Genomic DNA, 21,266 nt, shown 5'->3' on the forward strand with positions numbered 1-21,266 from the left:
TTTATTCTCCGAACGACCAGAGCTCTTTGAAGTTCCTCCTGCTTAGTGGTGTAGGGATAAAGTTTGTTTGTCACCAGAACTGGAGACAGCTGTTCTCGCGGTGGATGGGCTGGGACTAATCGATTACCGATTTCTCTCATTCTCTCCATAACTCGAGTAAAGGAAGAAAGAGAAAATTTAAAAAGCAAAAGTGTTTGAAATTACCTTTGTTTCAAGTTGCTGAAAATGCTAAGTATGAAAGATTTAGGGTTCCGAAGGCTCCCCCTTTTAGAGAAAGATTTCTATTCCCGTACTTTAACGATTTGTATAACCGAGGAAAATCAATTACCCAAAAGTGAGCAGATGAAAACGGATCAACTTTCAACGGTCAGATACATAGGCTCGACACCCATCTGCGCACGCGATAGAACGATCGTTATGCATCACAGCTCGCAAACCTACCCAGCAAGCTGCATTAAAACTTGACATGATGGACCTAAGACATGCCACTTTATAGCACCCTTTAGGCCCACTAATGGGGGAGTAGATTGTTGTACATTAGTAATCATCGACCCGAGCCCTACTAGAGATTCGAGTCTCCGACCCGTGACCTGGATAGGTCCCACAAGAATATTGAGTGCGAAGCGAGCCATGAGAGGACAACAAGGTGAATTCACGGTCCCTACTCACAGAGCGAGCTCGTGGGCTCAGCTCGTAACGCAATGCCACAGACCCCGCTTTCAAGGACCAAGGGAAGGCCACTGTCTCAGCTCGCATACACTCAGTGAACTCGTAGAAAAGGGTCGTGTGCTCCGTGAGCTTCCCAGACACGTGTCTAGTAGGTACGGAGCCCGCCTAGGACGTTAATTTCAAGAATAGAAAGGACCACGTGCTCCGTAGACACGTGCCCAGTGAACCTAGAGTTAGCAGAGAATGTCAGTACGAGAGATAGAGGATGTCAGTACTAGTGGCAACAGAGTCAAGACAAAATAGCGGGGGCCATATCATGAGCTGTAATGAACTGTAATCTCATTAATTTAGCATCTAAGTTGATCTGAAAATTGGTGTTCACATTTCAAGTCTATGTATTTATTATGTTAAAATCTCCAATGAATGGAAATTCAACAATGAAGGATGGCAAAAAGCTTTAGGCGGTTTAGTAAGGTATATTTAAATGGAAAGATTTTAATTGGAAGAGCATGAAAAATAATTAAAACATAAAAACTTTCTTCTAAATTCCAAAATTGAGTATGAAAATTCACCTTTGCAAAATATATTTCAATAAATACAATCAACATAAGAAAATTATATTTTGAAAGAGATATAGTAATCACATTGTTCTTTATCGTATAGCTAGTGGATCGCCCTCTTAAAATGGAAAAATTTTCATTTAGACCCTTTAAAATTTTAAATTAATAAAGGTAAAAATACACTTTGCCCCCTTAACAATGATAAAAATTATTTAATCCTTTAAAATTATAAAGATATAGAGTATTAAAATAATGAAATTGTATTTTAATATCGTAAAAATTATAATTTAATTTTTTTCCCTTAAAAAAGTTTCGCTTCACTCCTCCTATCAATGTTTTCATTTCCTTAACAAAACAATCAAAATAATAAAATTTTAAATCATCAAAAGAAGGAAAATAAAGAATGAGACCTTGAAATAGACTTACATGTACCTCATTCTCCCCTTATAGTATCTAACATCAATCATTCAATCAATTTCTTGATTTGTATAATACTAAATTGTTTGATTTTAAAAATAAGAGTTATAATTGATAATAAAATCAAAGATGATATGGAAATTATTTAATCAAATATCAATAGAACATAATTTTACAAATATAAAATATTAGTATTTATGATATATTTTAACTTCAGGGATCAAAAAAATTAAAAAGAGCCTTATAATATTATAATATATATGATAATTTTTTTAATATTTTGCTTTAGCCGACCCTGATATCCTTTCCATATAGAACTCTTCATCGTCAAAGCTTAAATTATTCTTTCTATATATTATTTAGGGTTATGAAAAGGCGATATATCTAAGTTCCATCCAAGTATGATTGTTCATCAAAGCTCTCGCAAGGAATCAAATTGCGAAACAATGGCGACGGATGATTTCATCAGTGACCTTCCCGACGAAGTTTTGGCTACGATTATATCAGGCTTACCAGCCATTGAAGCAATAAGAACAACTATTTTATCAAAACGATTGAAGGACGTATGGAGGAATGTTTCCCGTTTAGATTTCGATCCAAAAGGAGTGAAGAAATTATTTCCTGCTCCAAATCGACGCAGATCTACGGTGCCAGTAATACAGTTTGGATCCAATGTTTGCCATGACGAGGGTGATGATATTGATGATACTGATCCGAGGGAAGAGATTTCCCGAGTTGTTAAGAATATCGATAATGTATTGTTATCTCATGAACGTAACTTGATTAGTTGCAGAATCGTTCATCTCTCAAATAGTTACAGAAGCGGTGATGTTGAGAAGTGGATCAAATATCTTACATCCGAGAAGAAAGTGCAAGAATTGGCTTTCCTTTGCGATGATTTTCAGCATGAGTTTTATCCAGTAAGCCTTTTGGATGGGGTCTGAATTTACCGTCTGGGATTTTTCATGTAGAACTCTGCAATCGCTTGAGTTCACAAATTACGGTATCCGATTCCATCGCCCTTTTCACCATTGCCATAACCTCAAAACCTTGAAACTCTATTACTGTGATATTAGCAGTGAAACCCTTGAAGCAATCGTTTCTAGCTGTGATTTTATGGAACACCTGAGCGTTTGTTCTTCCACCTCCAGTTTAAAACAGGTTCGGATCTTTAGCCAAACGGTTAAGACTGTGGAGCTGGAATCATTGGATTTGGAGGGGATTTATTTATCTACCCAATCTCTTGGTGCTTTGGTGCTTCATTCTATGAAATTTCCAGCCAAAAGTTTGGTTATCCATGCTCCAAATCTTAGGGTTTTTACTGCAACTCGCAAGCCCATAACTAAAAATCCATACAATTTCACCCGTCCTTCAAAACAGACCAAGATTGCTGAAATTCTAGAGTATTGCACTCATCTCTTGGTAAGCATTTAATTTCATGACGGTTTGGTTATTAGAATCATACACCTTTCGCTCTATCTAAATCTGTATTTTATTATAAATGCTTCTTTTATTCTTGTTTTAATACATAAATTCGTTTGATCTTTTACTATACTTTTGTGCTAATAAGCAATTTTTGAATCATACATCTTTTATCTATACCTTAATATTTTATACATCCATGCATGTTTTGTTTTTAACGTGTAAATTGGTTATCAAATTATATAATATTGTATTAAATAAATGCTTGGTTTTGTTTTTGTGCTATTACGATAAGTGTTGGGTGTAACAGTAAAATACATCATATTTTTAAGGAGAGAAATCAGATTTATGAATCCCGAAAAATTTAGTTTCTATGAATTGTAAAATTAACTTGATGATTTAATAAATTATTTTGGCTGGCCTGTGCAGACACCTGTAAATTATAAAGCTAGTGATCCTATGGAAGACCCAAATCTGTTTAAGAATTTGAGGGAGCTAACCATTGATTTAGACTTGAACGATAGAAGGGAAATGTTGATCCTCTGTATCGTTCTACAACGCTGCCTTAGTCTACACCAACTTGAAATCAACATAGAGGTAATTTATATATATATATATATATATATTTAGATCATCCTGTAGTGGTGGAAATGTTATGAACATGTGACGATCCTTGATTTATGCATTATATTCAGGAAAGCAGAAGTGAAATAGAGGAAGCAACCAGGGATTATAGTAGTGTAAACAGCCGACTGCCATATCCAGAGACAAAGCTATGGGAGCAAAGGGAGCTGTGCGATTGTATTACATTCACACTAAGACAAGTATCCATTAAGGGATTCAACGGGAAAGATGGGGAAATGGAATTCCCAAGGCATCTGATTACGAAAGGTGCCAAGTTGGAGAGATTAGAGATTTGGTGCAACCATGATTGGTCCAGTGAAGGAGGTAAGGCAACTCTTGGTTTACTTTCACTGCCTAGATCCTCCATTGATGTCTCCATTCTTCTTAAACCGCCACCCAATTTGTTGGTAGTTTTGGAAGATGGGTTTCAACCCTAGAATAGGTTTTTTTTCTCCCTTTATGTCAAGGATTTTCGGATTAGTTAAGGATTTTGCATGGGATGGGGCATGTATCATTGGTTTTCAAAGATGATTTTGTGTGTGATTTTATGTTTATATATAGTTGGAAGGACATGCTCCAGTTGGAAAATTAGTTTTAATGGGATGATAGCAAGCTTTACTCTTGTACTTTAACAAAATTGTGAATGTCCTATTTGTATTTGTTGGGTTTGACACTTGTATTTTGTTTTGTCGTGTTGAATATTGACATATGGACTATTGAAATAGTGCCATGTGGACCAAGAGAAAAAATTAAATAAATAGAATTCAAGAATTTTGTCTCTTCTTTTTAAGGTTAAAATCATTTAATAAAATATATCATTTTAATAAAACAAGTAAAAGACAAGAATGGAACACAAGATAAACATGAAGTTGAGTTACTGTTTCTTTGCTCCACTCTAAAATACCCTTTCCATATAAAACAAGCCATTATCAAAATTTAGGTTTAAAAAGAGGATATATGTAGGTTTCCATTGTGGAGTATTTTTTTCATTGAAGCTCTTGCAAGAAATCAAATTGTGAAACAATGGCGACGAATGATTTCATCAGCAACCTTCACAACGAAGTTTTGGCTAGGATTATATCAGACTTACCAGCCATTGAAGCAATAAGAACAACAATTTTATCAAAACGATGGAAGGATTTATGGAGGTATGCTTCCCGTTTAGATTTCGATCCAAAAGGAGTGAGGAAATTATATGGTGACGATATTGATGATCCGAGGGAAGAGATTTCCCGAGTTGTTAAGAATATCGAAAATGTATTGTTATCTCATAAACGTAACTTGATTAGTTGCAGAATCGTTCATCTTTTAAGTAGTTACAGAAACGGTGATGTTGAGAAGTGGATTAAATATCTTACTTCCGAGAAGAAAGTGCAAGAATTGGCTTTCCGTTGCGATGATTTCCAACACCAGTTTTATCGAAGAAGCCGTTCTGGATTGGGTCTGAATTTACCGTCTGGGGTTTTTTCATGTGAAACTCTGCAATCACTTGAGTTCACACATTACAGTATCCGATCCGATTCCCCTTTTCACCATTGCCATAACCTCAAAACCTTGAAACTTTATCACTGCGCCATTAGCACTGAAACCCTTGAAGCAATCGTTTCTAGCTGTGATCGTTTGGAACATTTGAGCGTTTGTTCTTCCCCCTCCAGGTTGAAACAGGTTCGGATCTTTAGCCAAACGGTTAAGACTGTGGAGCTGGAATCATTGCGTTCGCAGGGCATTTATTTATCTACCCAATCTCTTGGTGTTTTGGTGCTTCATTCTATGAAATTTCAAGCCAAAAATTTGGTTATCCATGCTCCAAATCTTAGGGTTTTTACTGCAACTCGCAAGCCCATAACTAAAAATTCAGACAATATCACCAAGATTGCTGAGATTCTAGAGTATTGCACTCATCTCTTGGTAAGCATTTAATTTCACTACCTCTTTTACTAAGCATTTAATTTCACTACCTCTTTTACTTTCTGGTTAGATACAAAGTAAGCATTTTGTTTTGTTTTAATAAGTAAATAGGTTTTGAATTATGCGATGCTTAAGGTTTATACGTTGTGGGTGTTACATGAATACTTATTTTACTTTGATTATCGGAATTATACACCTTTCACTATACGTTGTGGGTGTTACATAAATACTTATTTTACTTTGATTATCGGAATTATACACCTTTCACTATACTTAAATCTGCTTATTTTGTTTTTGTTTTAATACCTAAACTACATCTTTCAACTATGCTTAAAGTTTATATTTTATGAGTGTTATATAAATGCTTGTTTTGCTTTGGTTATCGGAATCATACACCTTTCACCTTTCACCATACCTATACCTCTATTTTATTATAAATGCGTACTTTATTTTTTTAATAAGTAGAACGATTTTGAATTATATATCTTTTAACGATACTTAAAATTTATATTTCATTATATATTATAAATGCTTATTTTGCTTTGGTTATCGGAATCATACACCTTTCACCATATCTATACCTCTATTTTGTTATAAATGCATAATTTGTTTTTGTTTTAATAAGTAAATCGGTTTTGAATTATATATCTTTTAACGATATATTTCATGGATGTTATATAAATGCTTATTTTTCTTTGGTTATCGGAACCATACACCTTTCACTATACCTAAACCTCTATTTTATTATGCTTATTTTGTTTTTGTTTCAATAAGTAAATTGTTTTCAAATTAGATATCTTTTAACGATACTTAAAGTTTATATTTTACGAGTGTTATATCAATACTTATTTTGCTTTGGTTATAGGAATCATACACCTTCCGCTATACCTAAACCTCTATTTCATTATAAATGCTTATTTTGTTTCTGTTTTAATAAGTAAGACGGTTTTGAATTATATATTTTTAACGATACTTAAAGTTTATATTTCATTGTGTACTATAAATGTTAATTTTGCTTTCGTTATCGGAATCATCCACCTTTCACTATACCTAAACCTCTATTTTATTATAGATGCTTACTTTTGTTTTTATTTTAATAAGTATAATGATTTTTGAATTATAATGAATTATATATCTTTTAACGATACTTAAAGTTTATATTTCATCGTACTTTATAAATGCTTATTTTACTTCTTTTACAATACCTAAACTTGTATTTTATTATAAATGATTATTTTGTTCCTGTTTTAATAAGCAAAATGGTTTCAAATTATATATCTTTTAACGATACCTAAAGTTTATATTCCATTGTGTTCTATAAATACTTATTTTGCTTTCGTTATCGGAATCACACCTTTTCTATACCTAAACTTATATTTTATTATAAATGCTTATTTTGTTTTTGTTTTAATAAATAAAATGGTTTTCAATTTATATATCTTTTAACGATACTTAAAGTTTATATTCCATCGTGTTTTATAAATTCTTATTTCGCTTTATTATCGGAATCATACATCTTTTATTATACTTAAACTTGTATTTTATTATAAATGCTTATTTTGTTTTTATTATTAAGTAAGATGGTTTTCAAATTATATATCTTTTAACGATGACTAAATCTATACTCCATCGTGTCTTATAAATGCTTATTTTCTTTGGTTATAAATAGTATAAGCATGTTACTTCATAATAATATTTAATATAATATTCATACTTCCCTCATTTTTTAAAAGAGGATCTTCATAGTATTTCTTAAAATTAAGATTAAATAATAATAATAGTTTAATTAAGTCCAAGGACTGAATTACTAATAAATGCCCTTTTAAAAAAATCATCGAATTAAGCCATTATTTTGAAAAATTACAAGACTAGACTAACTTTACGAAAACGCTTCTAATTATCAACACTAAAAGTGACAACACCAATATTTTTTTATTATTTGGTGCCTCCTATTGATGTGAAAATAAAACTTACAAAACAAGTTTTTATATAGATCTCAAGTCTCATTTCTCTTGTTTTTTTAAGCGATGTGGGATATAGGTATATATAGACTCATAATCCGTTTGCAGCTTGTTTTCTTAAGTGATGTGAGATGTGAGATATTGGTATATATAGAGTCAATAAATAAATAAAAAAGACAAACTTACATATATTGTAACACATAATATTTTACATATATATTTTATATATAGATGTTGTTAACGCACCAAATAATTATTTATAGAAATTATATAGTTTTGACATATAAATAGAAATTTATATTATATTTTATATAAAATTGATATTATATTTATAATTATAATTATAATTAATATAAGATATGACATGAGAAGATAAATGATCGAATACAATTCTAATTAATATAGCTTTTCTTTTATCACAAAAAATTGAATTCTAATTAATAAAAAGGGGAAATTTACCCTTAAGTTAAATAGTCAACCATGATTTTTTTTTTCTATTTTAATGAATTACAATAATATGGTAAAGCCCGAACAACTAACGCAACTCAAACTCAGGCCTCACCTAGGACAGTGAACACCCTTAACCATCAAGCTATCACATGGGGTTCATAATTATTATTTTTAATACAGTATGTAATGTTTTATTTATTTCAATGAAAATTTTCATTTGTTAATTAATTAGGTAAAATTACTAATTTAAGTGCATCCATAGGATAATTATATTCAAAGAAATTTGATTTGGAATTATATACATTTTCAAAAATATCATCAGTATTGGCCTATGGTTCAAGAGTTTAATATCTATATATAAAATATTATGTGTTATTATATGTAAGTTTGTCATATTTATTTATTTATTAAGTTTATAGATACTCATATCTCACATTCCACATCGCTTAATAAAATAAGTCGTAAATGGATTATGATTTTATATATACCTGATCCTACATCCCACATCGTTTAAGAAAACAAGTGAAACCCGAAAATCACCGGTCCCATAAATTTTCAAACTTGGTAATTATTTTTAAATGGTGTTTTTTAGTAATTTTCCTTGTACTTTTAAAATTTAATCCATTTACTTTTAATTTCAAGAATGTAGTCCCTCTATTTGTTTGATTTAGAAATTAAAGTACAATTGATAATACTATTAATCGACTTTCGTTAAATTTAGATATGTATCATCAATTGGACTTTAATTTTAAACAAACTTTGAGTATTAAAACACCACATATTTAAATTTAATGAAAATCTATTAAAAGTGTTATAAGCTTTAATTTTCAAATCAAATGAATAGAAAAAATTAAATTCTTGAAAATAAAATAAAACAGCTAAATTTCAAAAGCCCGAAGAGAATAAGGACTAGAGTAGGGGTGAGCAAAACTTGATTCGATTCGAAAAAAAATCGTATTCCGAGTTAATCGAATCGAATTATTCGAATTATTCAAGTCAGCTCGAATAAGTAATTTGAGTTTTGATTTTAATCGAGTTTTACAATTTGAATAATTCAAATAATAGATCGATGTAAATACCCTTTTAGTCCTTGTCAAGTTTGAAAATGAGCAAATTAGTCACTCCTCAACAAAAATTACGAAAAAATCAATATAATTTTAAATAAATTTTAAAATTCAAAATATTTATAAAAATTCTAAAATTTATATTTTTAAAATTCTAAAAATTCTAAAAATATATAAAGAAATTAAAACATTAAAAATTTTCTAGAATAATTATTTTTGAACCTAAATAAGTTAATTAATGATTTAAGTTTACCGTACTAAAGTATTTATTTTATTTTATTTTGAAAAGTTATCAAATATATATGATTTCAATTTTATGTGCTCTAACATGGATTATTATACTATAACAATATGTTAATTTATTTCATTTTACTCGACTTGATTTGAAAAAATTTCTAATCAAGTTAGGATAATAAAATAAGACTCGTCAAACTCAAAATTTAGACCTTAAAATAAATACATATTATTTGTAAATAACAGAGACAGTTAAGCTGAGCCATGGATTTATTCTAAATGACAATAGTACCCTTATTGAGGTAACATATTTACTGGTCTCATGTTTGTCGTAGTATAAAATGCAAAATTGCTACTTCAATAACTGTCAATCCTTTCGTATGATACCTTAAATCAAATTCAGACAAACAAGCTCCCTTCAATTCAAGTCATTTCATTCACATTCCTTCTTAGTTGTTTCTTCTTCCATTGGAAATTTCCATGAAAGTTCTTTTCTTCTTCTTTCTTAATGGTGGTGGTGGTTTGGGTTATTGGAAGTGACTGAAAAGCTAAGGATCTTTTGTTAATAAGTTGGAACATAAAGATGATTTTAGAAATGGAATTCATGGAGGTTTCAATAATGCATCACATTGGGTTGATTTTCATGCTGCTTTGGCTGCTCTCTTGCTTCAATCTTTGCAATGCAGTTGCTTATTTCGTCTCTCTCGTTTATCTCTACTCGGTAATTTCAGAAATTTCTTTTGATTCTTTTAATTGGATTTTTTGTAGCGCAAATTTCATTTGGTTTATTCATTTCTTTGTTGATTGAAGGTTCATGCAAGGTATATAATGAGATTGAGGAAGAAATTGGAGTATGAGGAAAGAAAGCAATCTTATAGGAGAAGGGTAATTTTCAATCTCTTTCTTTCTTTCTTTTTTTTTTTTTAATATTCTATAGATTTGTAATATTCTGATTGTGTTTGTTTTATTTATCAGTCATTTTAGATATAATTTTGCATCTGGGTAATTCTTATTCATGATTAATGGAGTTTTGCTTTCTTTACATTGGCTCTAATGGGTTAATTTATTGTCTTTTATGTTGGTTTAATGGAGATGGGTTCAAGTTTTGGATTCTTGATTTTGATATTGTAATATTATCTGTCCCTTGAATGCTTTGTTGGCCTTATCTTTTATCTTCAGGTGTTTTCGGAGTCAGAGTCGGTTCGTTGGTTAAACCATGCTGTTGAGAAGATATGGCCGATTTGTATAGAACAGATTGTGTCGCAGAAGATTCTGCTTTCGATCATACCGTGGTTCTTGGATAACTACAAACCATGGACTGCTGTATGAATTTTTCTTTCTTAGTAATTAACAATACCAACATTCGTGTTTAGGCCTGTGAATGTTACTTGCAATGACCGATAGATGATCGATTTTGATCCACTTTGTGAGCTTTTGATGTTATACATGCAGAAAAAAGCTGTGGTTCAGCACTTATATTTAGGAAGAAATGCACCTTTGTTTACAGGGATGAGGGTTCTTCACCAATGCCCGGATGACGACCACTTGGTACTTTCTGTGATTTCCAGTCTCGAATTGTATGGTGGTAGAAATTACAATATAATGCATGCAGGTAATGGAGTTGGGAATGAATTTTCTCACAGCGGATGACATGAATGCAGTTCTTGCTGTGAAACTAAGGAAAAGATTGGGATTCAGGATGTGGGCAAAGTTGCATATAACAGGCATGCATGTTGAAATTAAGGTACCGATAAATACACACCTGTTATTTTCGCCATAGTATTGACTATCAATGTTTAAGAATTGTAGGACTGCATCTGGATATATGTACATAAGTGTTAGATTGCATTAAGATTCAAGACATGGCATTACTTAGTTCTAACTCCATTTTTTTGCAAATACACATTTCTTTTAAGTTGTCATTATTTAATTTCCGTTATTGCTCTTTTCGTTGTCCTTTCTTTGGTCTTGCAGGTTAAAATTGGGGTGAAGTTTCTCAGGCAGTGGCCTTTCCTTAGTCGTCTGCGATTATGTTTTGTTGAGCTTCCATATTTCCAGATGACTGTGAAACCTATCTTTAATCATGGACTCAATGTTACCGAAGTTCCAGGAATTGCTGCATGGCTTGTAATAATCATTTCCTTTAGGCTAAATCTTTATCTTCTCTTTTTATTCTCTCGTCTTTTCTCTGAGTCATATTGTGTATCCCCTTTTTCTAGGATAAGCTTCTCTCACTAGCATTTGAACAGACACTTGTTGAGGTCAGTTTTGTCAACTTTGTGCACCAACTGTTTTCTCATGCAAACAAGTTGCATTTTCAGATGCAATTAGCTCTAAATGTTTGCTTGTTTTGCAGCCAAATATGCTTGTTGTTGACGTTTTGAAGTTTGCTTCACCCCAGCCAGGTATTTCTGATTTCATAACCGATTAACTATTGTTGCGAGTTAATACGTGTTACTGGTTATGTACTCCAGAAAATTGGTTTACTGTTAATGAGAATCAACCTCGTGCTCATGCCAAGGTTGAAGTTGTTGAAGCAGCAGATATGAAACCTTCAGATTCTAATGGTTAGCTATAAATCCAGTTTCTCAACTTTCCCTTTATGTATTATCTGGTTTTACAGTCAATGATGGGAACTGGATACAAGTTTTCAGGATTGGCTGATCCGTATGTGAAGGGGCAACTTGGCTTGTATAGATTCAAGACTAAGACACATAAGAAAACTTTGTTTCCAAAATGGCATGAGGAATTCATGATCCCCATCTCCTCATGGAAGTCACCTAATGTACTAGTTATCGAAGTTTTCGACAAAGATCATTTTGTCGATGATACCCTCGGGTTTGTCTCTGAACCTCTATAATAAATGCATTCTGTACTCATGTTTGAATTCTTTGAATGGCATCTTCTTTCCGATTACCTTGGCCTCAACGCTTCAAGAAAATTGTGACATGCACATGTTTCTATATCTTATATTTGATTCTATGAAAATGGATCTATTCTTTACCCTGGTTTTATACAATTGTGGCATTGTTACAATTGAAAAAAAAAGGGATTTGTTACCAGTAGTAATCCGTGAGGCTTGTGATTATTAATTGTTGCTTTGTGATCTTAATGTTCATTTCCTCTTAGGTTGCCGTTGTTGCTTAATCATACTACTTAGTTTTGGATCTTATTGGACATACTAATTTAATTTGCTACAATTTACAGTAAATGCACAGTGAATATCCATGATTTACGTGGTGGCCGGAGACATGACATGTGGTTAACTCTTCAAAGTGGTAAAACCGGAAGATTGCATCTTGCAATAACCGTGGTTGAAGATAACACTAAGGTAACTTATTCTAACTTCTCTTTGCAATCTTAAATATAAAAAATGCTTTTGTGTGTCAAAACTTAAAATCGAGTCTGTGGACAATTTACACAGGGAAATAATGGCACAGTTGATGCCGAAGCATTAAACAAAGAAGACACACAAAAAGCCTTACCAGCTAAAGCTTCTGATAAAGGTTCATCCTCACCTGTACCCTCGAAGAAACCTCAGAACTTACCAGATCATTTTGAGCCTATAAACATTGAAGGACAACAAGAAACTTGTATATGGTTTCACCAGCCAGGAAGTGAAGTGTCACAGACATGGCAACCGAGAAAAAGGAAGGGTAGGAGCAGTGAAACACAGATTGATGGGGTGTCTACTGATTCTTTTGGCGGTACCCTTTCTGGAGGATCTGAATCCCCTAAAAGTGACAGCAACAGTTCCCCCGAAGCGAAAATAAACCGAGTTAAGCGCGGTCTTCAGAAGATAAGTTTGGCATTTAATAGTTCCAAAAGTCACGAGGGCAGCCTAGAAGAGGTGGTTCAAACTCCAAATGCTAACTTCAGAACTGTTAATGACAAGGAAGATGCTGTGAAGTTAGCCCCAGATGACAATCTTCCTTCAACCGAAAAGGTCTCAAACAAAGAAAGCTCAAGTTCTAATGAAAGCAGCTCCGAAAGCCCTAGCAGAATGAAAGGTATGGCAAAGAGTTTTCTAAAACATGCCGAGAAATCCGCTCGTCAGCTCAAATGTGTTCTTTCCATTAAAGGAAGAAAATTACTTGAATCATCTATGGTCGACCAAGAGTTCACACTAGAATCCGAATCCTCTGGTGATGAATCAATGTCATCCCCCGCGGACAAGAGATTACCAACGGCTTCCAATCCTGTTTCCACAGCTTCCAGTGGCAATACCGAAACGCAGGAGCTTGACGTCGTGCTGGATTCAAGCAACCAAGTTGATCGAGCAATCACGATTGAGCGACGAAAAGAAGATAATAACGAGGTGAATAACTCCAATAAACTCAGTAATGCAGTGACTGATCAGTCTTGGAAATTGAAGTTCCTAAAGCATACTTGGAGTGTAAGAAACAAGTATAGAAGAAATTCTATGGGGGATAAATAAAACATGGTTAATATATATATATATTAAAAAAAGGTCTCTGAACTTTACTCCTTTATTAAGATAAGTCCTTCTTTACACTTAAATCATCCTTTTAGGTTTATACTTAAGTAAGCTCTTATTTCAAGGGGAAGGTTGATTTTTGCTGGGGGTTATTTAGGTATAATTGAAGTTCAAGGGCTTATTTGAGTATAAGTGAAAAAGTTTAGGGATTTTTTTGAAATTTAGTTTAGCTATAAAATATTGACATAAGTTTTGAAGAATAGTGGTAGTGGTAAATGTCGAAACCATTTTTTTTTTTTGAAAACAAAAATTGGAGTCGCCACCGATCTGTGATTTAGGTGTGATCGGCCCACCTTAAAAACAAAATTGGTCTACGAAATTTGAGAAAACGGGTTCTGGAGTCAGTTACGCACGAGGAAGGGTTAGCACCCTCGTAACGCCCAAAAATCGGTACCAAATTGATTGTTTAATGTCTTGGTGTCGAAAATTAAAAAGATTTTGTTAAGCTCAAATGTTGAAATCTAAAAAGGACAAACAATTATTCAAGTCATGCGAAAAAAATTGAGACCCAATACGTTAGGGTACAATTTCTCAAAATCCTCGAATTTTGAATATCGCTTTTAATTAATTTTAAAGAAAGAAAGAAAAAATATTTCGAGAAAACAATATGTCATGCCCAATGCGTTAGGACATAACATATCGAATTCGAAAATAAATTTTGTTTATATTTTAAATAACGAATATTCTCGGTTATTTGGAATTAACAAAGAAAATCGGAACCAATACGTTAGGGCTCAATTTTCCTCGAAAATCCCTAACTTTGAATATCGTTTTATTTTGAAAACCTTTGAATCATAAAAATGATTTTAGTATTTTGACAAAATTAAAATGTTATTTTGAGAGTATGAAATGCATATATACATGTATACAAAAAATAATAAAATAACATAATAAAAATATATATAAACAAAAGACTTATATAAAAGATAAAAATAAAATATAAGCATAATATATTACTAATTATAAAAAAACATGGACACATATGTATATATAAAAGAGATTTGAAGGATATATTGATAAAGGTGTTAAATAATATAGGTGTATATTTATACGTATTATAATAAAAATATTTGGATTATAAGATATTAAAATATATAAATGTTATAAAATACGAATATATAAGCGCATATATATGTATATAAAGCTAAGAAAAATAAAGTAATAATAAAACATAGGATACGTATATAATATATAAACTATAAAAATAAAATAATATGTTAATAAAATATATACGTACTACATATATATTTAAAACATTTATAATATATATATTAACCTATATATATATATGCGCACATATATACATACAATAATAATTATATAGTAATAATTATACTAATAAATAAATTAACAATATATAAAAACCAAAAAAAAAAACAAATTAAGGACTAAATTTAAAAGCCAAACAGAATTTATGAGCCGAATTTGAAAATAAAAACAAGAAAAGGAGTAATTTAAAACACGCGCAGCAGGAGAGGACTGAAAACGAAAATTACCCAAACCTTCCAAAATGCTGCGCAGCATTGGATCAATTTGAAACAGTAATAAAATGTGCTGCCAAATTTAAAAGAAATAAAAAACGATTTAAAAGTACTGTAAAAACAGGGGGCCAATTACGCAAATGCCCCATTTTTAAGAATGCCCTATAAAACCCAACTTTTAAACCCTAAAAAATAACACTTCTCCAGCCACCCCAACAATGTGCCGCAGCTCTTCATTTGCTCCTCCACCATTCTAGTCCTCTCCCATTTCCGACCATGAAACGACGAAGCGAGGTCGCTTTCCGACGAATCTCACGACGGTAAGCCTTCTTTTCCCTTTCCCTTTCGTTTTTATTTTAAGAAATAAAAAAGAAAAGAACCAAAATAAATTAAAAAAAAGCAGTAAAAGAACAAAGAAAAATAAAACCAAATCCCACCTTCCAAAATATTTTTCTGTATATTTTCCTTTTGATTTCGGTACAAAAAAAAATTTCTAACCCTCATTACAGATTCGATTTGACTTTAAATAGCCAAAATAACGAAAAGATGATATGGAAATTATTTAATCAAATATCAATGGAACATAATTTTACAAATATAAAATATTAGTATTTATGATATATTTTAACTTCAGGGATCAAAAACATTAAAGAGCCTTATAATATTAAAAATATATGATAATTTTTTAATATTTTGCTTTAGCCGACCCTGATATCCTTTCCATATAGAACTCTTCATCATCAAAGCTTAAATTATTCTTTCTATATATTATTTAGGGTTGAAAAAGCGATATATCTAAGTTCCATCCAAGTATGATTCTTCATCAAAGCTCTCGCAAGGAATCAAATTGCGAAACAATGGCGACGGATGATTTCATCAGTGACCTTCCCGACGAAGTTTTGGCTACGATTATATCAGGCTTACCAGCCATTGAAGCAATAAGAACAACTATTTTATCAAAACGATTGAAGGACGTATGGAGGAATGTTTCCCGTTTAGATTTCGATCCAAAAGGAGTGAAGAAATTATTTCCTGCTCCAAATCAACTCAGATCTACGGTGCCAGTAATACAGTTTGGATCCAATGTTTGCCATGCCGAGGGTGATGATATTGATGATACTGATCCGAGGGAAGAGATTTCCCGAGTTGTTAAGAATATCGATAATGTATTGTTATCTCATGAACGTAACTTGATTAGTTGCAGAATCGTTCATCTCTCAAATAGTTACACAAGCGGTGATGTTGAGAAGTGGATTAAATATCTTACATCCGAGAAGGAAGTGCAAGAATTGGCTTTCCTTTGCGATGATTTTCAGCATGAGTTTTATCTAGTAAGCCATTTTGGATGGGGTCTGAATTTATCGTCTGGGATTTTTTCATGTAGAACTCTGCAATCGCTTGAGTTCACAAATTACGGTATCCGATTCCATCGCCCTTTTCACCATTGCCATAACCTCAAAACCTTGAAACTCTATTACTGTGATATTAGCAGTGAAACCCTTGAAGCAATCGTTTCTAGCTTTGATTTTATGCAACACCTGAGCGTTTGTTCTTCCACCTCCAGTTTAAAACAGGTTCGGATCTTTAGCCAAACGGTTAAGACTGTGGAGCTGGAATCATTGGATTTGGAGGGGATTTATTTATCTACCCAATCTCTTGGTGCTTTGGTGCTTCATTCTATGAAATTTCCGGCCAGACGTTTGGTTATCCATGCTCCAAATCTTAGGGTTTTTACTGCAACTTACAATTTCACCCGTCCTTCAAAACAGACCAAGATTGCTGAAATTCTAGAGTATTGCACTCATCTCTTGGTAAGCATTTAATTTCATGACGGTTTGGTTATTAGAATCATACACCTTTCGCTCTATCTAAATCCGTATTTTATTATAAATGCTTCTTTTATTCTTGTTTTAATACATAAATTCGTTTTGATCTTTTACTATACTTTTGTGCTAATAAGCAATTTTTGAATCAAACATCTTTTATCTTTACCTTAATATTTTATACATCCATGCATGTTTTGTTTTTAATATGTAAATTGGTTATCAAATTATATAATATTGTATTAAATAAATGCTTGGTTTGTTTTTGTGCTATTACGATAAGTGTTGGGTGTAACTGTAAAATACATTATATTTTTAAGTAGAGAAATCAGATTTATGAATCTCAAAAAAATTGGTCTCTGTGAACTGCAAAACTAACATGATGACTTGACAAATTATTTTGGTTGGCCCGTGCAGACACCTGTTAATTATGAAGCTAATGATCCAATGGAAGACCTGAATCTGTTTATGAATTTGAGGGAGCTAACCATTGATTTAGACTTGAACGATAGAAGGGAAATGTTGATCCTCTGTATCGTTCTACAACGCTGCCTTAGTCTACACCAACTTGAAATCAACATAGAGGTAATTTATATATATATATATACATATATGTTTAGAGTTAGATCATCCTGTACTGGTGGAAATGTTATGAACATGTGATGATCATTGATTTATGCATTATATTCAGGAAAGTAGAAGTGAAATAGAGGAAGCAACCAGGGATTATAGTAGTGTAAACAGCCGACTGCCATATCCAGAGACAAAGCTATGGGAGCAAAGGGAGCTGTGCGATTGTATTACATTCACACTAAGACAAGTATCCATTAAGGGATTCAGCGGGAAAGATGGGGAAATGGAATTCCCAAGGCATCTGATTACAAAAGGTGCCAAGTTGGAGAGATTAGAGATTTGGTGCAACCATGACTGGTCCAGTGATGGAGGTAAGGCAACTCTTGGTTTACTTTCACTGCCTAGATCTTCCATTGATGTCTCCATTCTTCTTAAACCGCCACCCAATTTGTTGGTAGTTTTGGAAGATGGGTCTCAACCCTAGAATAGGTTTTTTTTTTTTTCCCTTTATGTCAAGGATTTTCGGATTAGTTAAGGATTTTGCATGGGATGGGGCATGTATCATTGGTTTTTCAAAGATGATTTTGTGTGTGATTTTATGTTTATATATGGTTGGAAGGACATGCTCCAGTTGGAAAATTAGTTTTAATGGGATGATAGCAAGCTTTACTCTTGTACTTTAACAAAATTGTGAATGTCCTATTTGTATTTGTTGGGTTTGACACTTGTATTTTTGTTTTGTCGTGTTGAATATTGGCATATGGACTATTGAAATAGTGCCATGTGGACCAAGAGAAAAAAAATTAAATAAATAGAATTCAAGAATTTTGTCTCTTCTTTTTAAGGTTAAAATCATTTAATAAAATATATCATTTGAATAAAACAAGTAAAAGACAAGAATGGAACACAAGATAAACATGGAGTTACTGTTTCTTTGCTCCACTCTAAAATACCCTTTCCATATAAAACAAGCCATTATCAAAATTTAGGTTTAAAAAGAGGATATATGTAGGTTTCCATTGTGGAGTATTTTTTTCATTGAAGCTCTTGCGAGAAATCAAATTGTGAAACAATGGCGACGAATGATTTCATCAGCAACCTTCACAACGAAGTTTTGGCTAGGATTATATCAGACTTACCAGCCATTGAAGCAATAAGAACAACTCGTTTATCAAGACGATGGAAGGATTGATGGAGGTATGAAAATATTTAAACTAAAGACTCTAAAAGAAGACTGCACCTATATTGCATAGATTATTTAGGTAGATCAAACTTCTTTTTTAATTGCCAACACTGCGGGATTAGTTATTTGGAGAGCCAACTTCTGTATGGAAGAAATTTCTAGAAGTTATTGATTCTACATCACAGTAACTTGTTTTTAAAATCATAGAGTAGAACAACCTTCATTAAATAATTAAACCAGTTAATTGGACGGTAGGAGTCAAGGACTTTCTGACATTCTCTCCTTCGCTTCTCTCTCTCTCTCTCTATAAGACTAAGATATTAGCTGGTGAATAAATGGTTCCAACTGCTTCAATAATTCAAACCCCTGTAACAGTAAGAAACCAATCATAGTCAGTCCACACACAGAAGAATTGTTAATTACCTCATCTAAATAAAAAATTAAGCAATCCAACTTAAAATATTTAAGATGGCTACCATAGAGAAATTCATACTTCTTTTTAGCTTCAATATTCATTAGCGCATTTACCAAAGAAAAGTCACCAGATGAAGCATGAAATAATATGGAAACATAATCTTAATAGAATTAAACAGGAAGACTTGCAGCTACAGGACACATACTAAATTGAAGCGGCTTCTCTCAAAAGCAAAATCCAATCCAACCCAAAACATAAGCCAGATATGTTTTTTAATGAGAAAGAAAACTGAACCCTACATACAAGTTAGAAACAAGTTATTAAGAAACCATAAAAGATGTGTAAAGCAAACAGAAACATACTTCCATGGATTGACATTAGAGTATTTATAGAGAAATAATCAGCTCACAAGAAATCAAAATAAATCAAAACTCAATAAAGGATAATAATCAACTAACAAAATATCCTAACAAACAGAGATTAAAAGTGAATACTCCCGCACGAAGTGCGTGTTTTTTTTTTAATGTAAAATCTTATTCAATGTTTGTAAATTTAATTTAATTCAATAAAATTAGAATTATATTTTATATTTTTCTTTGATTGTAATTAAATAAATCATATATTTGATAAAAAATTTATATTTAATTAACAAAAACGAGGAATTCTTTAAACCTAGCACAAAGTGCATTATAATTATTAACTACTAATTATTATTAAATGATCGGTATTTAAAAAAATATTTTAGCCCTCAATTTAATTTATCACTTTTTTGGGCCTTTAAAATTATGTTATTTGTCAAATGGATGGAAATGTTAACTTTTATTAACTTTGCTAATGTGGCATACACGTTAATTGCCATGTAGATGCTACTTAAGCAATTAATTAATTTTTAAAAATTAAAATGATAAAAAATATTGTAAAAATAAAAATTATTAAAATTATTTAGAAAATATAGTATTAAAAGAATTTTTTCTAATTTTTTAAAAAGATTAATTAATTGCTAACATGTCATACACGCGACCATCCACATGTATGACACGCCACCAAAGTTAACAAACGTAAACTTTTCTATCTATTTTTGGGGTGAATTGACAAATAGTGTGTAACACCCTATTCTTGACCAGATCATTGGGTCTGAGTTACAGGATATCACATTCATTACTGGAATAACTACAATTAATCTAACATAATTTTTATTGATTTATCACATTATATCCACTGACATGATCATTACATCATTATTTTATAATATAATATCCTATCTAGGGTTTATACGAGCTTACGAAAGCTCTTTTCATAACCCAGGTTATTGGAGTACTAAACTGCAAAGTTTCAAAACATTTCGAGTTGGTGTCGCAACTTCATGGGTGCAATGTCATAACCTCCAAAATAGGTTGGCTTCACAACTTGAGGACTAAAATGTGAAGTTTCCAAACTTTATCGAATTGGTGTCGTGAATCAACAAGGGACGTTGCGATGTTGAAAGCTACTGTTGTGACATCCATGGGGTGGTGTTGTGACTTTGTAGGTAGAATACAACAATTCCAATCCTATTTGGTTTCAACCTATCATTTAACAAAATAAGCATAATCCCAACACTCAAAATGACATCAACAATATATATATATATATATATATATATATGTTCAATTTCATGGTTCAACCCAAATAGGCCTTAGTTATGCATAAATTATTGAATTATCATTCATCCATTACTCAAGTACACAAAATAGACCATTTGCAACCTAATAACTGGCTCAATCCTAGGTACATGTCATTTATCAAAATACCATTACAGCAAAACAGGTTTTTAGCAGCGTTTTTAGTGGCGTTTGGATAGAAAACGCCGTAAAAGGTAAAGCATTAGCAGCGTTTTTGCGTAAACGCCGTAAAAGGTAAAGTAATAGTGGCATTTTTCTCATAAACGCCGCAAAAGGTAAAGCAACAACGGCATTTTTTCATAAACGCCGTTAAAGGTAAAGCA

The 21,266-nt window shown here is 32.0% G+C and overlaps 4 protein-coding genes across 5 annotated transcripts; all 4 read left to right on the forward strand.

Annotated features, from left to right (window-relative positions):
- The first annotated feature begins 2,092 nt into the window (after positions 1–2,092).
- Positions 2,093–2,590, forward strand: LOC128041094 (F-box protein At1g80960-like). Its single transcript, XM_052630418.1, has one exon. It carries the CDS (start codon positions 2,093–2,095, stop codon positions 2,588–2,590), a length of 498 nt encoding a protein of 165 aa, XP_052486378.1.
- Positions 2,591–2,611: 21 nt separating this feature from the next.
- Positions 2,612–4,186, forward strand: LOC128041411 (uncharacterized). The gene is made up of 3 exons (XM_052631879.1): positions 2,612–3,068; positions 3,498–3,665; positions 3,764–4,186. The coding sequence occupies exons 1-3, from the start codon at positions 2,763–2,765 to the stop codon at positions 4,127–4,129; spliced, it is 840 nt and encodes a 279-aa protein (XP_052487839.1). The 5' UTR covers positions 2,612–2,762; the 3' UTR covers positions 4,130–4,186.
- Positions 4,187–4,693: 507 nt separating this feature from the next.
- On the forward strand, positions 4,694–18,509 carry LOC105766280 (F-box protein At1g80960). 2 transcript variants are annotated; one of them, XM_052631876.1, is made up of 4 exons: positions 15,464–15,608; positions 16,065–17,099; positions 17,529–17,696; positions 17,803–18,509. In XM_052631876.1, the coding sequence occupies exons 2-4, from the start codon at positions 16,101–16,103 to the stop codon at positions 18,166–18,168; spliced, it is 1,533 nt and encodes a 510-aa protein (XP_052487836.1). In that variant the 5' UTR covers positions 15,464–15,608; positions 16,065–16,100; the 3' UTR covers positions 18,169–18,509. The 2 variants fall into 2 exon arrangements, with proteins under 2 accessions (XP_052487837.1, XP_052487836.1); XM_052631877.1 differs by lacking the exons at positions 15,464–15,608; positions 16,065–17,099 and adding an exon at positions 4,694–5,600.
- Positions 9,862–13,979, forward strand: LOC128041410 (C2 domain-containing protein At1g53590-like). Its single transcript, XM_052631875.1, has 12 exons — positions 9,862–10,030; positions 10,120–10,194; positions 10,489–10,632; positions 10,762–10,857; positions 10,922–11,053; positions 11,284–11,436; positions 11,529–11,570; positions 11,666–11,714; positions 11,784–11,876; positions 11,964–12,147; positions 12,517–12,640; positions 12,734–13,979. Exons 1-12 carry the CDS (start codon positions 9,893–9,895, stop codon positions 13,745–13,747), a joined length of 2,244 nt encoding a protein of 747 aa, XP_052487835.1. The 5' UTR covers positions 9,862–9,892; the 3' UTR covers positions 13,748–13,979.
- Positions 18,510–21,266: the final 2,757 nt, after the last annotated feature.

This window comes from Gossypium raimondii, chromosome 5, assembly GCF_025698545.1.
Source record: "Gossypium raimondii isolate GPD5lz chromosome 5, ASM2569854v1, whole genome shotgun sequence".
NCBI classification, from domain to species: domain Eukaryota; kingdom Viridiplantae; phylum Streptophyta; class Magnoliopsida; order Malvales; family Malvaceae; genus Gossypium; species Gossypium raimondii.

What these genes read in the sequence shown, in the direction of transcription:
- LOC128041094 (XM_052630418.1), top strand. Translation starts at nt 2,093, where the DNA reads ATGGCGACGGATGATTTCATCAGTGACCTTCCCGACGAAGTTTTGGCT.
- LOC128041411 (XM_052631879.1), top strand. Translation starts at nt 2,763, where the DNA reads ATGGAACACCTGAGCGTTTGTTCTTCCACCTCCAGTTTAAAACAGGTT. An exon ending in AGTATTGCACTCATCTCTTG is followed by an intron (nt 3,069 to 3,497) that starts GTAAGCATTTAA and finishes TGGCCTGTGCAG; the next exon opens with ACACCTGTAAATTATAAAGC. An exon ending in AACTTGAAATCAACATAGAG is followed by an intron (nt 3,666 to 3,763) that starts GTAATTTATATA and finishes CATTATATTCAG; the next exon opens with GAAAGCAGAAGTGAAATAGA.
- LOC128041410 (XM_052631875.1), top strand. Translation starts at nt 9,893, where the DNA reads ATGATTTTAGAAATGGAATTCATGGAGGTTTCAATAATGCATCACATT. An exon ending in ACTACAAACCATGGACTGCT is followed by an intron (nt 10,633 to 10,761) that starts GTATGAATTTTT and finishes TTATACATGCAG; the next exon opens with AAAAAAGCTGTGGTTCAGCA. An exon ending in GAAACCTTCAGATTCTAATG is followed by an intron (nt 11,877 to 11,963) that starts GTTAGCTATAAA and finishes ACAAGTTTTCAG; the next exon opens with GATTGGCTGATCCGTATGTG.
- LOC105766280 (XM_052631876.1), top strand. Translation starts at nt 16,101, where the DNA reads ATGATTCTTCATCAAAGCTCTCGCAAGGAATCAAATTGCGAAACAATG. An exon ending in AGTATTGCACTCATCTCTTG is followed by an intron (nt 17,100 to 17,528) that starts GTAAGCATTTAA and finishes TGGCCCGTGCAG; the next exon opens with ACACCTGTTAATTATGAAGC. An exon ending in AACTTGAAATCAACATAGAG is followed by an intron (nt 17,697 to 17,802) that starts GTAATTTATATA and finishes CATTATATTCAG; the next exon opens with GAAAGTAGAAGTGAAATAGA.